Below are 15000 nucleotides of genomic sequence, written 5' to 3' on the forward strand. Positions count from 1 at the left end.
AACAATGTAAAGGAGGACATGACTGTTTAATCCAAATGTTCCAACGTTTCTCACACTTTGTAATCATATTCCAAAACAGCTGCCAGCTGTAAGCAACTGCATCATATGACTACTGTGTGTGTGTGTGTTTGTGTGTGTGTGTGTGTGTGTGTGTGTGTGTGTGTGACTGTGTGCGTGTGTGTGTGTGTGTGTGTGTGTGTGTGTGTGTGTGTGTGTGTGTGTGTGTGTGTGTGTGTGTGTGTGTGTGTGTGTGTCTGTGTGTCTGTGTGTGTCTGTGTGTGACTGTGTGTGACTGTGTGTGTGTGTGTGTGACTGTGTGTGTGTGTGTGACTGTGTGTTTGTGTTTTACATAAACTCAACCTCAGCCCCAGCTGTGTACAGTAATGTCAGTCGTCAACCTGACTACAAGTCAGTAATGAAAAGGGAGTGACTAGTGAGTATCGAAATAGAGGGAGAGGAAGAGGGATTCAAAGAGGGATGTCAGCTGGTTGATTTGAGAGGCATTGTGAGGGTGTGAGAAAAAGACATCGAGACAGAGACAGCCGCTGACAGAGACAGCGAGACAGAGACAGGGAAAGAGAGACAGAGTGAGACGAAGGCAGAGAGGAACAGTTGATTGAGAAAGAGAGAAAGATCTGTGAATAATCTGTGAATCCAGAAGCACCCAGTAACAGGTTCAGTGACATGCTGGTATATAGACCCTTAGATGTGGCCAGAGGAGGTTTACACATAGAGAAATAAAGTAGAGTGTTCTAGTCATGTCCCACATGGCGCCCTTCTCCCAATACAGTGCACTACTTTTGACCAGGCCCCATAGAGCTCTAGTCAAAAGTAGTTCACTATAGTAGGGAATGAGGTTCCATTTTGGATGCACATTGGATCTTTGTCTTAACCATCTGAAAACAAAGAGCAGATTATAGAAGAGGAAACACGTACACACGAGAAGTAGAGGCTCTGCTCAGATGTGATGATGAGATAATATAGCAACAGCTGTGGCTCTACTGTTTAACTTACATCGGACATGTTTTGTCTTAGCAGGACTGATAAGGAATATGACATTATATATATGACCGTCTTTAGTGCATTCTTCTGTTTTGATGCTCATGTGATACTCAAACAGGCAATGCTTGAAATCTCATCTCCACAGGAAAGACACAATAATCTTGTTCTGACCTATTGCTCAGGATGCTGCTTTAGATGTGGGTAAAGTGTATGGTGCAGGAGCACACATGCATGTGTGTGACTTTTTGGTAGAAGCAGAGGGACTCTGTTTCCCACATTCAAAGAGAATCCACCAAACCTCTCTCAAGCCTATGCTTAAACAGATGGAGCCATTGCATTAACTATACAGGTAAACCAAACACTAGCATATTCAAGATGTTTATCCAGGATAAGTATTCTGTTGGCCGCTTCCCAAACATTCATGCGTAACACAATAGTTTTTGGGAGGTGGCCAACCATGGGATTACCCCGGGTTTTATGGTTGAAATCGTGAAATCCACTCTGACTCACTTTTTTGGTATGGGTTCTTATAATGAATGTGTAGAGGGGAAACTAAAATCAGACCTGGATTAAAATACTAACTGAAATCATTTAAAATACTTTATCTGGGATTGATTGAGCTTGACTTTCACTACGGAACCAATATAATATTTTTGCACCAGATAGGGCTGTTTTGGGTTTTCACGTTTCTTGTTTTTGTTAGTTTGTTAGTTTGTTCATGTGAAGTGATTTATTAAAACATGAATCAAAATAACCACGCTGCGCTTTGGTCCGCCTCTCCGTCAATGGAAGAAATCCCTTACAGAATCACCCACCAACCAAGGACCAAGCGGCGTGGTAAACAGAGGCAGCAACAGCGGCGCAAAGAGGAATGGACATGGGAGGATGTATTGGACGGCAAGGGTTGCTACACCTGGGAGGAGATCCTGGCGGAAAGGATCGCCTTCCATGGAAACAGGTGGAGGCAGCTAGGAGAGCAGAGGCAGCCGGAGAGAGGAGCTGGCGATATGAGGAGGCAGCACGGCAGTGCGACAGGTACGAGAGGCAGCCCCCAAATTTTTTTGGGGGGGCAGACGAGGTGTGGTACTAAGCCAGGTAGCAGACCTGAGCTCACTCCTCGTGCTTATTATAAGCAGCGCATTACTGGTCAGGCACCGTGTTATGCGGTTAAGTGCACGGTGTCGCCAGTACGTGCCCATAGCCCGGTGCGCTATAGGGCAGCCCCGAAAGTGCCATGCGAGTGTGGGCATCGAGCCAGGGCGTATGGTGCCTGCTCAGCGGGTCTGGTCGCCGGTACGCAGTTTTGGTCCAGGGTATCCTGCGCCGGCTCTGCGTGCTGTGTCTCCGGGGCGCTGGGAGGGTGCAGTGCGTCCTCTGCCTGCGCTCCGCTCGTGCCGGGCAAATGTGGGAGTGGAGCCTAAGGGAGAGGTGCGTGTAGTAAACACTGGATCTCCCGTACTTACCCATAGCCCGGTTCAATCTGTGCCTGCACTCTGGAGGGTCTGGGCTAGAGTAGTTGTCCAGCCTGGGGAAGTGGTGCCAAGGTTGCGCACCAGAGCTCCAGTGCTCCCCCACAGCCCGGTCCTTCAGGTGCCTCCTAACACCAAGCCTCCTGAAGGTCTCCCCAGCCTGGTGGTTCCTGTGGCAGCCCCACGCACCAGGCTGTCTCTCTGTCTCCTCCCTGCAGGTGGTCCCGCCTGTCCGGCGCTGCTGCCGGAGTCTCCCGCCTGTCCGGCGCTGCTGCCGGAGTCTCCCGCCTGTCCGGCGCTGCTGCCGGAGTCTGAGGCGCCAGAGCCCCTGCCCCTTTGTCCCGAGCTTCTGCCCCTCTGTCCAGAGCTTCTGCCCCTCTGTCCAGTGGGGTCATTGAGAGGGGTGGCCATGGTTAGAAAGCCACGGAGGCGGACAATAAAGCGGACTAAGACAATGTTGAAGTGGGGTCCGCGTCCCGCGCCAGAGCCGCCACCACGGACAGACGCCCACCCAGACCCTCCCCTATAGGTTAAGGTTTTGCGGCCGGAGTCCGCACCTTTGGGGGGGGGGGGTACTGTCACGTTCAGACCTTTATTTCCTTTGTTTTGTCATTATTTAGTATTTTCAGGGCGTGAGTTGGGTGGGCAGTCTATGTTTGTTTTTCTATGTTTTGGGGTATTTCTATGTTTCGGCCTAGTATGGTTCTCAATCAGAGGCAGGTGTCATTAGTTGTCTCTGATTGAGAATCATACTTAGGTAGCCTGGGTTTCACTGTGTGTTTGTGGGTGATTGTTCCTGTCTCTGTGTTTTGCACCAGATAGGGCTGTTTTGGGTTTTCACGTTTCTTGTTTTTGTTAGTTTGTTAGTTTGTTCACGTGAAGTGATTTATTAAAACATGAATCAAAATAACCACGCTGCGCTTTGGTCCGCCTCTCCGTCAATGGAAGAAATCCCTTACAGCGACTGGATTCAATCCGTATCGTGAAAGTCTCATGGTAAATCTGCGTACATTTTTTAAAGTAATTCACAATTGAGCAGACATATGCAGTGTTTACCGTGAATGCAGTCTCCGCGGACACTGGAACATTGCCTTTACATTTAAGTGGAGCTATAACGCAGATCTTCCACGATACTTCTGCGATACGGATTGAATCCGGACCTATTTCTCCCTCTCTCTTCTCTCTCATGCACATTCCCTCTCTGTGTCTCTCCATATCTCAATTTGTCTCTCTCTCCTTTCTCTCTTTTACTATGTCTATCCTGTTGTCTGGGTCTAGACTTTAGGGAAACCTCTAGCCTCTCTGTTGGCATGACAACATGCATGCTACTGCCCCTACCATAGCAGGAGGCATGTGCCACTTCTATCCCACAGAGGAAGTGAAAGAGAAGAGAGAGAGAGAGGGATACAGAGAGGTTAAGGGTCCAGATCATTGCCCTTTGGCATCACTCTCACCGGGTCCAAGGATGTCACAGTGGAATGTTCTGGATCGGTTTGGTTCTAACCCAGTTGTTTCCCTAATTTGGACCCCTGTGCTGTAATTGAGTGTGTGTGTGTACACATGTGCACTTGCATGTGAGTCTGGCGCCTTGCAGGAGTCAAGTACACCAGACCAGAGCAGCCCAAAGCAAAGCCCTTCAGGGTTGATGGAGGGAGAGACAGAGTCACTGAGTCTCTGTCTGGCTAAATAGGTCTTAATTGGCAACAAACCTTGTTTCTCTTCCTCCTTCCCTCCTCCTTGGCCCCTTTCGCCCCTTCATTCATCTTCCTCCTCTCCCCATCTCCTTCACCTCATTTTCCTCCACGTTCACCTCTCCTTCCTTCTCATCACCACTACTATAGACTGTCAATGTTTGCATTTGTAGCTAGAATGGTGGCTGCTCTAGTGTTGAGAGAGACTGGGTCCAGTGGGCACAAAGTCCCTAACTATCTCAGCCGTGACACTGTGTCTGGTCACAAGGCACACAGTCAATGTGTGTGTAGGTCCGTGGGAACATGTCTGTTTTGTATCAAGTGTTGTTTTTAGCTCCAGCACACCGTGTCCCCCCTACCTCTGATCCCTCCACCCCTTTCGCTCTCTCACTCCTTTATCATGGAGGTCAGTTGTGTCTGCGGTCTGGCCACTTATTAATGAAGTTAATTAAACACCAATTAAAAACAGACACACTCAGCCATCTGTGGCTGACCTGGAAGGGAGGGAGAGGGGTGGAGGAAGGAATGGGGGGGGGGGGGGATTTGAGGGACTCGAGGTGTGAACAGATAGGAGGGAGGGTTGGAGGTGGTGGAGATGTGAGGGGGCTGGAGAGGGTTGGAGGTGGTGGAGGTGTGAGGGGCTGGAGAAGGAGGGAGGGTTGGAGGTGGTGGAGGTGTGAGGGGGAAGAGAGGGAAGAGAGAGAGGTGGATGTGTGAGGGGGCTGGAGAAGGAGGGAGGGTTGGAGGTGGTGGAGGTGTGAGGGGGCTGGAGAAGGAGGGAACTGAAGACAGGGTGTTAGAGAGGGAAGAGAGGGAGGTGGAGGTGTGAGGACTGAAGGGAGGGTGTTAGAGAGGGAAGAGAGAGAGGTGGAGGTGTGAGGAACTGAAGGGAGGGTGTTAGAGGGGGAAGAGAGAGAGGTGGAGGTGTGAGGACCTGAAGGGAGGGTGTTAGAGGGGGAAGAGAGAGAGAGGTGGAGGTGTGAGGGACTGAAGGGAGGGTGTAAGAGGGGAAGAGAGAGAGGTGGAGGTGTGAGGAACTGAAGGGAGGGTGTAAGAGGGGAAAGAGAGAGAGGTGGAGGTGTGAGGAGCTGAAGGGAGGGTGTTAGAGAGGGAAGAGAGAGAGGTGGAGGTGTGAGGAACTGAAGGGAGGGTGTAAGAGGGGGAAGAGAGAGAGGTGGAGGTGTGAGGAACTGAAGGGAGGGTGTTAGAGAGGGAAGAGAGAGAGGTGGAGGTGTGAGGAACTGAAGGGAGGGTGTAAGAGGGGGAAGAGAGAGAGGTGGAGGTGTGAGGAACTGAAGGGAGGGTGTTAGAGAGGGAAGCGAGAGAGGTGGGGGTGTGAGGAACTGAAGGGAGGGTGTAAGAGGGGGAAGAAAGAGAGGTGGAGGTGTGAGGAACTGAAGGGAGGGTGTAAGAGGGGGAAGAAAGAGAGGTGGAGGTGTGAGGAACTGAAGGGAGGGTGTTAGAGAGGGAAGAGAGAGAGGTGGAGGTGTGAGGAACTGAAGGGAGGGTGTAAGAGGGGGAAGAGAGAGAGGTGGAGGTGTGAGGAACTGAAGGGAGGGTGTTAGAGAGGGAAGCGAGAGAGGTGGGGGTGTGAGGAACTGAAGGGAGGGTGTAAGAGGGGAAGAAAGAGAGGTGGAGGTGTGAGGAACTGAAGGGAGGGTGTAAGAGGGGGAAGAAAGAGAGGTGGAGGTGTGAGGAACTGAAGGGAGGGTGTTAGAGAGAGAGGTGGAGGTGTGAGGAACTGAAGGGAGAGTGTTAGAGAGGGAAGAGAGAGAGGTGGAGGTGTGAGGAACTGAAGGGAGGGTGTAAGAAGGGGAAGAGAGAGAGGTGGAGGTGTGAGGAACTGAAGGGAGGGTGTTAGAGAGGGAGGTGGAGGTGTGAGGGACTGAAGGGAGGGTGTTAGAGAGAGAGGTGGAGGTGTGAGGAACTGAAGGGAGGGTGTTAGAGGTGGAGGTGTGAGGGACTGAAGGGAGGGTGTAAGAGAGGGAAGAGAGTGAGGTGGAGGTGTGAGGGACTGAAGGGAGGGTGTAAGAGAGGGAAGAGAGAGAGGTGGAGGTGTGAGGAACTGAAGGGATGGTGTTAGAGAGGGAAGAGAGAGAGGTGGAGGTGTGAGGAACTGAAGGGAGGGTGTTAGAGAGGGAGGTGGAGGTGTGAGGGACTGAAGGGAGGGTGTTAGAGAGAGAGGTGGAGGTGTGAGGAACTGAAGGGAGGGTGTTAGAGAGGGAGGTGGAGGTGTAAGGGACTGAAGGGAGGGTGTAAGAGAGGGAAGAGAGAGAGGTGGAGGTGTGAGGGACTGAAGGGAGGGTGTAAGAGAGGGAAGAGAGAGGTGGAGGTGTGAGGAACTGAAGGGATGGTGTTAGAGAGGGAAGAGAGAGAGGTGGAGGTGTGAGGAACTGAAGGGAGGGTGTAAGAGGGGGAAGAGAGAGAGGTGAAAGCCTCCAGTGACTCTATGGGTGATAAACACCCTAAACTACTCAACCATGGGTTTGTACTTTGTTATAAATGAGCTCAGTCCCTTAAAATGTAATGACTGGTGCTTTAGAAGGGATCGAATGTTACTGTGTTAACTAGTAACCTGCCATTGTGTGGTAAAACAACAGGGCATTTAGGGCCGGTTACAGGGTATGATGTTTATAGAGATCATCAACATCCTCATCACCTTCATCATCACTGTCATCATCATCGCCATCGTCATCACCAGCATCATTATCATCATCACCAGCATCCTTATCATCATCACCACTATCACCATCAAAATCAAATCAAATGTTGTTTGTCACATGCACCGAATACCTCACAGTGAAATGCTTACTTACAAGCCCTTAACCAATAATGCAGTTTTTAGAAAATGCCTAAAAAAGTAAGAGATAAGAATAACAAATAATTAAACAGCAACAGTAAATGACAATAGCTGGGCTACATACAGAGGGTACCGGTACAGAGTCAATGTGGAGGCTATATACAGGGGGTACCAGTACAGAGTCAATGTGGAGGCTATATACAGGGGGTACCAGTACAGAGTCAATGTGGAGGCTACATACAGAGGGTACCAGTACAGAGTCAATGTGGAGGCTATATACAGAGGGTACCAGTACAGAGTCAATGTGGAGGCTACATACAGAGGGTACCGGTACAGAGTCAATGTGGAGGCTACAGAGGGTACAGAGAGTCAATGTAGGCTACATACAGTACAGAGTCAATGTGGAGGCTACATACAGAGGGTACCGGTACAGAGTCAATGTGGAGGCTATATACAGAGGGTACCGTACAGAGTCACAGAGTCAATGTGGAGACTATATACAGAGGGTACCGGTACAGAGTCAATGTGGAGGCTATATACAGAGGGTACCGGTACAGAGTCAATGTGGAGGCTATATACAGGGGGTACCGGTACAGAGTCAATGTGGAGACTATATACAGAGGGTACCGGTACAGAGTCAATGTGGAGGCTATATACAGAGGGTACCAGTACAGAGTCAATGTGGAGGCTATATACAGAGGGTACCGGTACAGAGTCAATGTGGAGGCTACATACAGAGGGTACCAGTACAGAGTCAATGTGGAGGCTACATACAGAGGGTACCAGTACAGAGTCAATGTGGAGGCTATATACAGGGGGTACCGGTACAGAGTCAATGTGGAGGCTACATACAGAGGGTACCGGTACAGAGTCAATGTGGAGGCTACATACAGAGGGTACCAGTACAGAGTCAATGTGGAGGCTATCAATGTGGAGGCTACATACAGAGGGGGGTACCGGTACAGAGTCAATGTGGAGGCTACATACAGAGGGTACCGGTACAGAGTCAATGTGGAGGCTACATACAGAGGGTACCGGTACAGAGTCAATGTGGAGGCTACATACAGAGGGTACCGGTACAGAGTCAATGTGGAGGCTACACAGAGTCAATGTGGAGGCTACATACAGGGGGTACCGGTACAGAGTCAATGTGGAGGCTATATACAGAGGGTACCAGGTACAGAGTCAATGTGGAGGCTACATACAGAGGGTACCGGTACAGAGTCAATGTGGAGGCTACATACAGAGGGTACCGGTACAGAGTCAATGTGGAGGCTATATACAGAGGGTACCGGTACAGAGTCAATGTGGAGGCTATATACAGAGGGTACCGGTACAGAGTCAATGTGGAGGCTATATACAGAGGGGAGGCTACATACAGGGGTACAGAGTCAATGTGGAGGCTACATACAGAGGGTACCGGTACAGAGTCAATGTGGAGGCTACATACAGAGGGTACCGGTACAGAGTCAATGTGGAGGCTATATACAGAGGGTACCGGGGTACAGAGTCAATGTGGAGGCTACATACAGAGGGTACCGGGGGTACACAGAGTCAATGTGGAGGCTACATACAGAGGGTACCGGTACAGAGTCAATGTGGAGGCTATATACAGAGGGTACCAGTACAGAGTCAATGTGGAGGCTATATACAGAGGGTACCGGTACAGAGTCAATGTGGAGGCTATATACAGGGGTACCGGTACAGAGTCAATGTGGAGGCTACATACAGAGGGTACCGGTACAGAGTCAATGTGGAGGCTACATACAGAGGGTACCGGTACAGAGTCAATGTGGAGGCTACATACAGAGGGTACCAGTACAGAGTCAATGTGGAGGCTACATACAGGGGTACAGAGTCAATGTGGAGGCTATATACAGAGGGTACCAGTACAGAGTCAATGTGGAGGCTATATACAGAGGGTACCGGTACAGAGTCAATGTGGAGGCTACATACAGAGGGTACCGGTACAGAGTCAATGTGGAGGCTACATACAGAGGGTACCAGGGTCAATGTGGAGGCTAGGGGTACTACAGAGTCAATACAGAGGGTACCGCAGAGAGTCAATGTGGAGGCTACATACAGAGGGTACCGGTACAGAGTCAATGTGGAGGCTACATACAGAGGGTACCGGTACAGAGTCAATGTGGAGGCTACATACAGAGGGTACCGGTACAGAGTCAATGTGGAGGCTACATACAGAGGGTACCGGTACAGAGTCAATGTGGAGGCTATATACAGAGGGTACTGGTACAGAGTCAATGTGGAGGCTATATACAGAGGGTACCGGTACAGAGTCAATGTGGAGGCTATATACAGAGGGTACCGGTACAGAGTCAATGTGGAGGCTATATACAGGGGTACAGAGGGTACGGTACAGAGTCAATGTGGAGGCTATATACAGGGGGGAGGCTACCAGGTACAGAGTCAATGTGGAGGCTATATACAGAGGGTACCGGTACAGAGTCAATGTGGAGGCTATATACAGGGGTACCGGTACAGAGTCAATGTGGAGGCTATATACAGAGGGTACCGGTACAGAGTCAATGTGGAGGCTATATACAGGGGGTACCGGTACAGAGTCAATGTGGAGGCTATATACAGGGGTACCGGTACAGAGTCAATGTGGAGGCTATATACAGAGGGTACCGGTACAGAGTCAATGTGGAGGCTATATACAGGGGGTACCGGTACAGAGTCAATGTGGAGGCTATATACAGGGGGTACCGGTACAGAGTCAATGTGGAGGCTATATACAGAGGGTACCGGTACAGAGTCAATGTGGAGGCTACATACAGAGGGTACCGGTACAGAGTCAATGTGGAGGCTACATACAGAGGGTACCGGTACAGAGTCAATGTGGAGGCTACATACAGAGGGGCTACCAGAGTACAGAGTCAATGTGGAGGCTATATACAGAGGGTACCGGTACAGAGTCAATGTGGAGGCTATATACAGAGGGTACCGGTACAGAGTCAATGTGGAGGCTACATACAGAGGGTACCGGTACAGAGTCAATGTGGAGGCTACATACAGAGGGTACCGGTACAGAGTCAATGTGGAGGCTACATACAGAGGGTACCGGTACAGAGTCAATGTGGAGGCTATATACAGAGGGTACCGGTACAGAGTCAATGTGGAGGCTATATACAGAGGGTACCGGTACAGAGTCAATGTGGAGGCTATATACAGGGGTACTACGGTACAGAGTCAATGTGGAGGTTATATACAGGGAGTACCAGTACAGAGTCAATGTGGAGGCTACATACAGAGGGTACCGGTACAGAGTCAATGTGGAGGCTACATACAGAGGGTACCGGTACAGAGTCAATGTGGAGGCTATATACAGAGGGTACCGGTACAGAGTCAATGTGGAGGCTATATACAGGGGGTACCGGTACAGAGTCAATGTGGAGGCTATATACAGGGGGTACCGGTACAGAGTCAATGTGGAGGCTACATACAGAGGGTACCGGTACAGAGTCAATGTGGAGGCTATATACAGAGGGTACAGAGTCAATGTGGAGGCTACATACAGAGGGTACCGGTACAGAGTCAATGTGGAGGGGTACTATATAGGCTACATACAGAGGGTACCGGTACAGAGTCAATGTGGAGGCTACATACAGAGGGTACCGGTACAGAGTCAATGTGGAGGCTACATACGGTACAGAGTCAATGTGGAGGCTATATACAGAGGGTACCGGTACAGAGTCAATGTGGAGGCTACATACAGAGGGTACCGGTACAGAGTCAATGTGGAGGCTATATACAGAGGGTACCGGTACAGAGTCAATGTGGAGGCTACATACAGAGGGTACCGGTACAGAGTCAATGTGGAGGTTATATACAGAGGGGAGGCTACATACAGAGGGCACCGGTACAGAGTCAATGTGGAGGCTACCGGTACAGAGTCAATGTGGAGGCTACATACAGAGGGTACCGGTACAGAGTCAATGTGGAGGCTACATACAGAGGGTACCGGTACAGAGTCAATGTGGAGGCTATATACAGAGGGTACCGGTACAGAGTCAATGTGGAGGCTACATACAGAGGGTACCGGTACAGAGTCAATGTGGAGGCTACATACAGAGGGTACCGGTACAGAGTCAATGTGGAGGCTACATACAGAGGTACCGGTACAGAGTCAATGTGGAGGCTACATACAGAGGGTACCGGTACAGAGTCAATGTGGAGGCTACATACAGAGGGTACCGGTACAGAGTCAATGTGGAGGCTACATACAGAGGGGAGGCTACCGGTACAGAGTCAATGTGGAGGCTACATACAGAGGGTACCGGTACAGAGTCAATGTGGAGGCTACATACAGAGGGTACCAGTACAGAGTCAATGTGGAGGCTACATACAGAGGGTACCGGTACAGAGTCAATGTGGAGGCTACATACAGAGGGTACCGGTACAGAGTCAATGTGGAGGCTACATACAGAGGGTACCGGTACAGAGTCAATGTGGAGGCTACATACAGAGGGTACCGGTACAGAGTCAATGTGGAGGCTACATACAGAGGGTACCGGTACAGAGTCAATGTGGAGGCTACATACAGAGGGTACCGGTACAGAGTCAATGTGGAGGCTACATACAGAGGGTACCGGTACAGAGTCAATGTGCGGGGTCACCGGTGTCGAGGTCATATATACATGTGGGTAGAGTTATTAAAGTGGCTGTGCATAGATAATAACAGAGAGGAGCAGCAGGGGGATGCACGTAGTCTGGGTAGCCATTTGACTAGCTGTTCAGGAGTCTTTTGGCTTGAGGGTACCATCATCACCATCATCAAGAACATCATCATCATCACTATAATTGCATTGATCTGAAACGCACCTGCATTTGACCAATGATGCATGAAAGAAGTCTGGTGCGTTGAATGGACTGGTGTGAGCGCGCCCACAGTCAAAAGCCAATGGTCTCCTTTATAGCCGATCTATCCATCTGTAGTTACAGAGCACACACCCGGAGAGCGGAGCGGAGTGGCAACGTGACCGCGCCCCGCCAGCCCCCAGCAACGCAGTAGCTATATCATATGACTCAAAGCGTTCCGACTTCATTCACTACGGAGATCACAGTCTTCAGCGGGACCGCTTTGAAGGGATCCAATAGGCTACAAACACCGTTTGATAAGAACAACCGGGACATGCGGACGGCTTGACATTCTTTTTGACCTATTCTCCACTTGCTGATATAAATAGGACATAAAGTTGATCTTTTTGGAAGTCTCCCATATATGTATGGATAGTGAAATATTATATTCTCAGAGAATTGTATCGACATGCATAAAGGATTAAAACACTTAAATGTTCCACCTCGAGACGTCTTCACTTCGCGTGGATTATAGCTTGTTCGACAAAATGATTACATTTCTCACATCTGGAAGTTCCTATACGCATAGATAGCTCTTGTCTCAGGTGCCGTAACTCCGACCCATCTCCTGCTCCTGTGTTGCTTCTGTGGCCAAAAGCGGAGTAGGAAACCCAACTGACTTCAATCAACGTCAGTCTTAAATGTAAACCTAAATGAACACCCAATAAAGTCCCACTGTTAGCCTCGCCATGTTGCCTATAATAGCCAAATAATTCGGACTACCGGCTGTAGACTCGTGGAGGTAGCGGTTCCACCCGAGGGATGGTACTGGATTCCCGTGGTTTGGGAGCGACGCCTCAGCTCCTGGTTCTGGAACGGTGTTGGTGGAACTACTGGAACTTTCTCTCGTTCTGGAGCCCAAAGGACCTGAAGGGAGATGAGAGCCGCTTTTCTGAGCTTCCTCCTCGCCTGCTTATTGTGCCTGTTACGCACCGCCGCTGAGGTAAAGGACTTTTATACGAGTTTTGCTTTGTACGCTATGTAGGGGCCAAATCTGTTCACATTGTGCTGTTTTTAGTGCAACGCTTACTTCGTTGGCAGGTGCAAGGTTTGTTCGCTCATGCTCCACTTATGCATAATTATGCACAAAACTCCAGAGTAGCGTTGCTGTAACTCCGTCCAAAAATGACATGACAATAGGGAGAATCTATGGCTTCTCAGCAACAAGCGCAAACTAAGTGTGCATTATACCACACCCTTAATTGTGCACATATTTGTGCTTAAAACACTTATTCAGCGCTACATAGTCACACTCATACCACTTCTATAGCCACGCTATCCATTACGGTACGCTAACGTCTGTGTAGGTAATAAAGTGCTGTTATTTTCATTTCAATGTTTTCCTTTTGTTCTAGGAGGACCCGCTCCCCCCGGAGCTGTTGGAGCGGCTGTCCCGCAGTGAGATCCGCAGCATCAGCGACCTCCAGCGGCTCCTGGAGCTAGACTTGGAAGGTAGGCCTAAAGCCTCTTATATCCGTCTTCATTCAATAGCTTTATTACACAGCCTAGGGCTAGGCTTCAGTAAAGACACTGAATTGAGCTCAACACAACATGCCAGAAGTAGTCTACAAGGTTCTGGATAGAACCAAAACGGGTTATATTGCTTGCTTCATATATGGCACCTCTAAATGTTCTATATAGAACCCTCTTATTGGGTTGGTTGATCAGAACCCCATGGGTTCTTATTCACTGACCCAAAATGTGTTCTATATAGAACCTTAAGGGGTGCCATATATGAAGCAAGCAATAGAACCCGTTTTGGTTCTATCCAGAACCTTTGTTTCTAAGTGTACCCTTTGAAGGTAGGAGGAGAGAGGTGGGAAGAGGTGCTACGGCTGTCTCTGGTTTGTGATAGGCTGTTAGCCTGTGGGCAACTTGGACAGGTTTGTCTGCCACATAAGAGATGTTGAATTAGACTAGTTACTTCCTGCAGCTTAGCGGGAGAGAGTCGGTGAATCTCCATTGGATGTTGCCCCGGCCATGAGCACGCCCCTCTCGGGCGGGAACTAAAAGACGTCTCAGTCACCATGGGGCACTAGGGAGGACAGTCACCATGGGGCACTAGGGAGGACAGTCACCATGTTGCACTAGGGAGGACAGTCACCATGGGGCACTAGGGAGGACAGTCACCATGGGGCACTAGGGAGGACAGTCACCATGGGGCACTAGGGAGGACAGTCACCATGGGGCACTAGGGAGGACAGTCACCATGGGGCACTAGGGAGGACAGTCACCATGGGGCACTAGGGAGGACAGTCACCATGGGGCACTGGGAGGGGCACTAGGGAGGACAGTCACCATGGGGCACACCAGGACAGTCACCATGGGGCACTAGGGAGGACAGTCACCATGGGGCACTAGGGAGGACAGTCACCATGGGGCACTAGGGAGGACAGTCACAATGGGGCACTAGGGAGGACAGTCACCATGGGGCACTAGGGAGGACAGTCACCATGGGGCACTAGGGAGGACAGTCACCATGGGGCACTAGGGAGGACAGTCACCATGGGGCACTAGGGAGGACAGTCACCATGGGGCACTAGGGAGGACAGTCACCATGGGGCACTAGGGAGGACAGTCACCATGGGGCACTAGGGAGGACAGTCACCATGGGGCACTAGGGAGGACAGTCACCATGGGGCACTAGGGAGGACAGTCACCATGGGGCACTAGGGAGGACAGTCACCATGGGGCACAGTCACCATGGGGCACTAGGGAGGACAGTCACCATGGGGCACTAGGGAGGACAGTCACCATGGGGTACTAGGGAGGACAGTCACCATGGGGCACTAGGGAGGACAGTCACCATGGGGCACTAAGGAGGACAGTCACCATGGGGTACTAGGGAGGACAGTCACCATGGGGCACTAGGGAGGACAGTCACCATGGGGCACTAGGGAGGACAGTCACCATGGGGCACTAGGGAGGACAGTCACCATGGGGCACTAGGGAGGACAGTCACCATGGGGCACTAGGGAGGACAGTCACCATGGGGTACTAGGGAGGACAGTCACCATGGGGCACTAGGGAGGACAGTCACCATGGGGCACTAGGGAGGACAGTCACCATGGGGTACTAGGGAGGACAGTCACCATGGGGCACTAGGGAGGACAGTCACCATGGGGCACTAGGGAGGACAGTCACCATGGGGCACTAGGGA

The 15000-nt window shown here is 50.6% G+C and overlaps 1 protein-coding gene and 1 long non-coding RNA gene across 4 annotated transcripts in view; one reads left to right on the top strand and one right to left on the bottom strand.

Moving 5' to 3' along the window:
• Positions 1-15000, bottom strand: part of LOC135560148 (uncharacterized) — a 630141-nt gene that overhangs the window by 92624 nt on the left and 522517 nt on the right. The window lies entirely within an intron of this gene.
• The window catches only part of LOC115125364 (platelet-derived growth factor subunit A), a 12107-nt gene continuing 9116 nt past the window's right edge, over positions 12010-15000 (top strand). For all 3 annotated transcript variants that reach the window (XM_029654870.2, XM_029654871.2, XM_029654872.2), the window contains exons 1-2: positions 12010-12783; positions 13196-13292. In XM_029654870.2, the coding sequence (XP_029510730.1) occupies positions 12718-12783; positions 13196-13292 (163 nt within the window). In that variant the 5' untranslated portion in view covers positions 12010-12717. The remainder of the gene's footprint in view (positions 12784-13195; positions 13293-15000) is intronic.

This window comes from Oncorhynchus nerka, linkage group LG15, assembly GCF_034236695.1.
Source record: "Oncorhynchus nerka isolate Pitt River linkage group LG15, Oner_Uvic_2.0, whole genome shotgun sequence".
Taxonomy (NCBI): Eukaryota; Metazoa; Chordata; class Actinopteri; order Salmoniformes; family Salmonidae; genus Oncorhynchus; species Oncorhynchus nerka.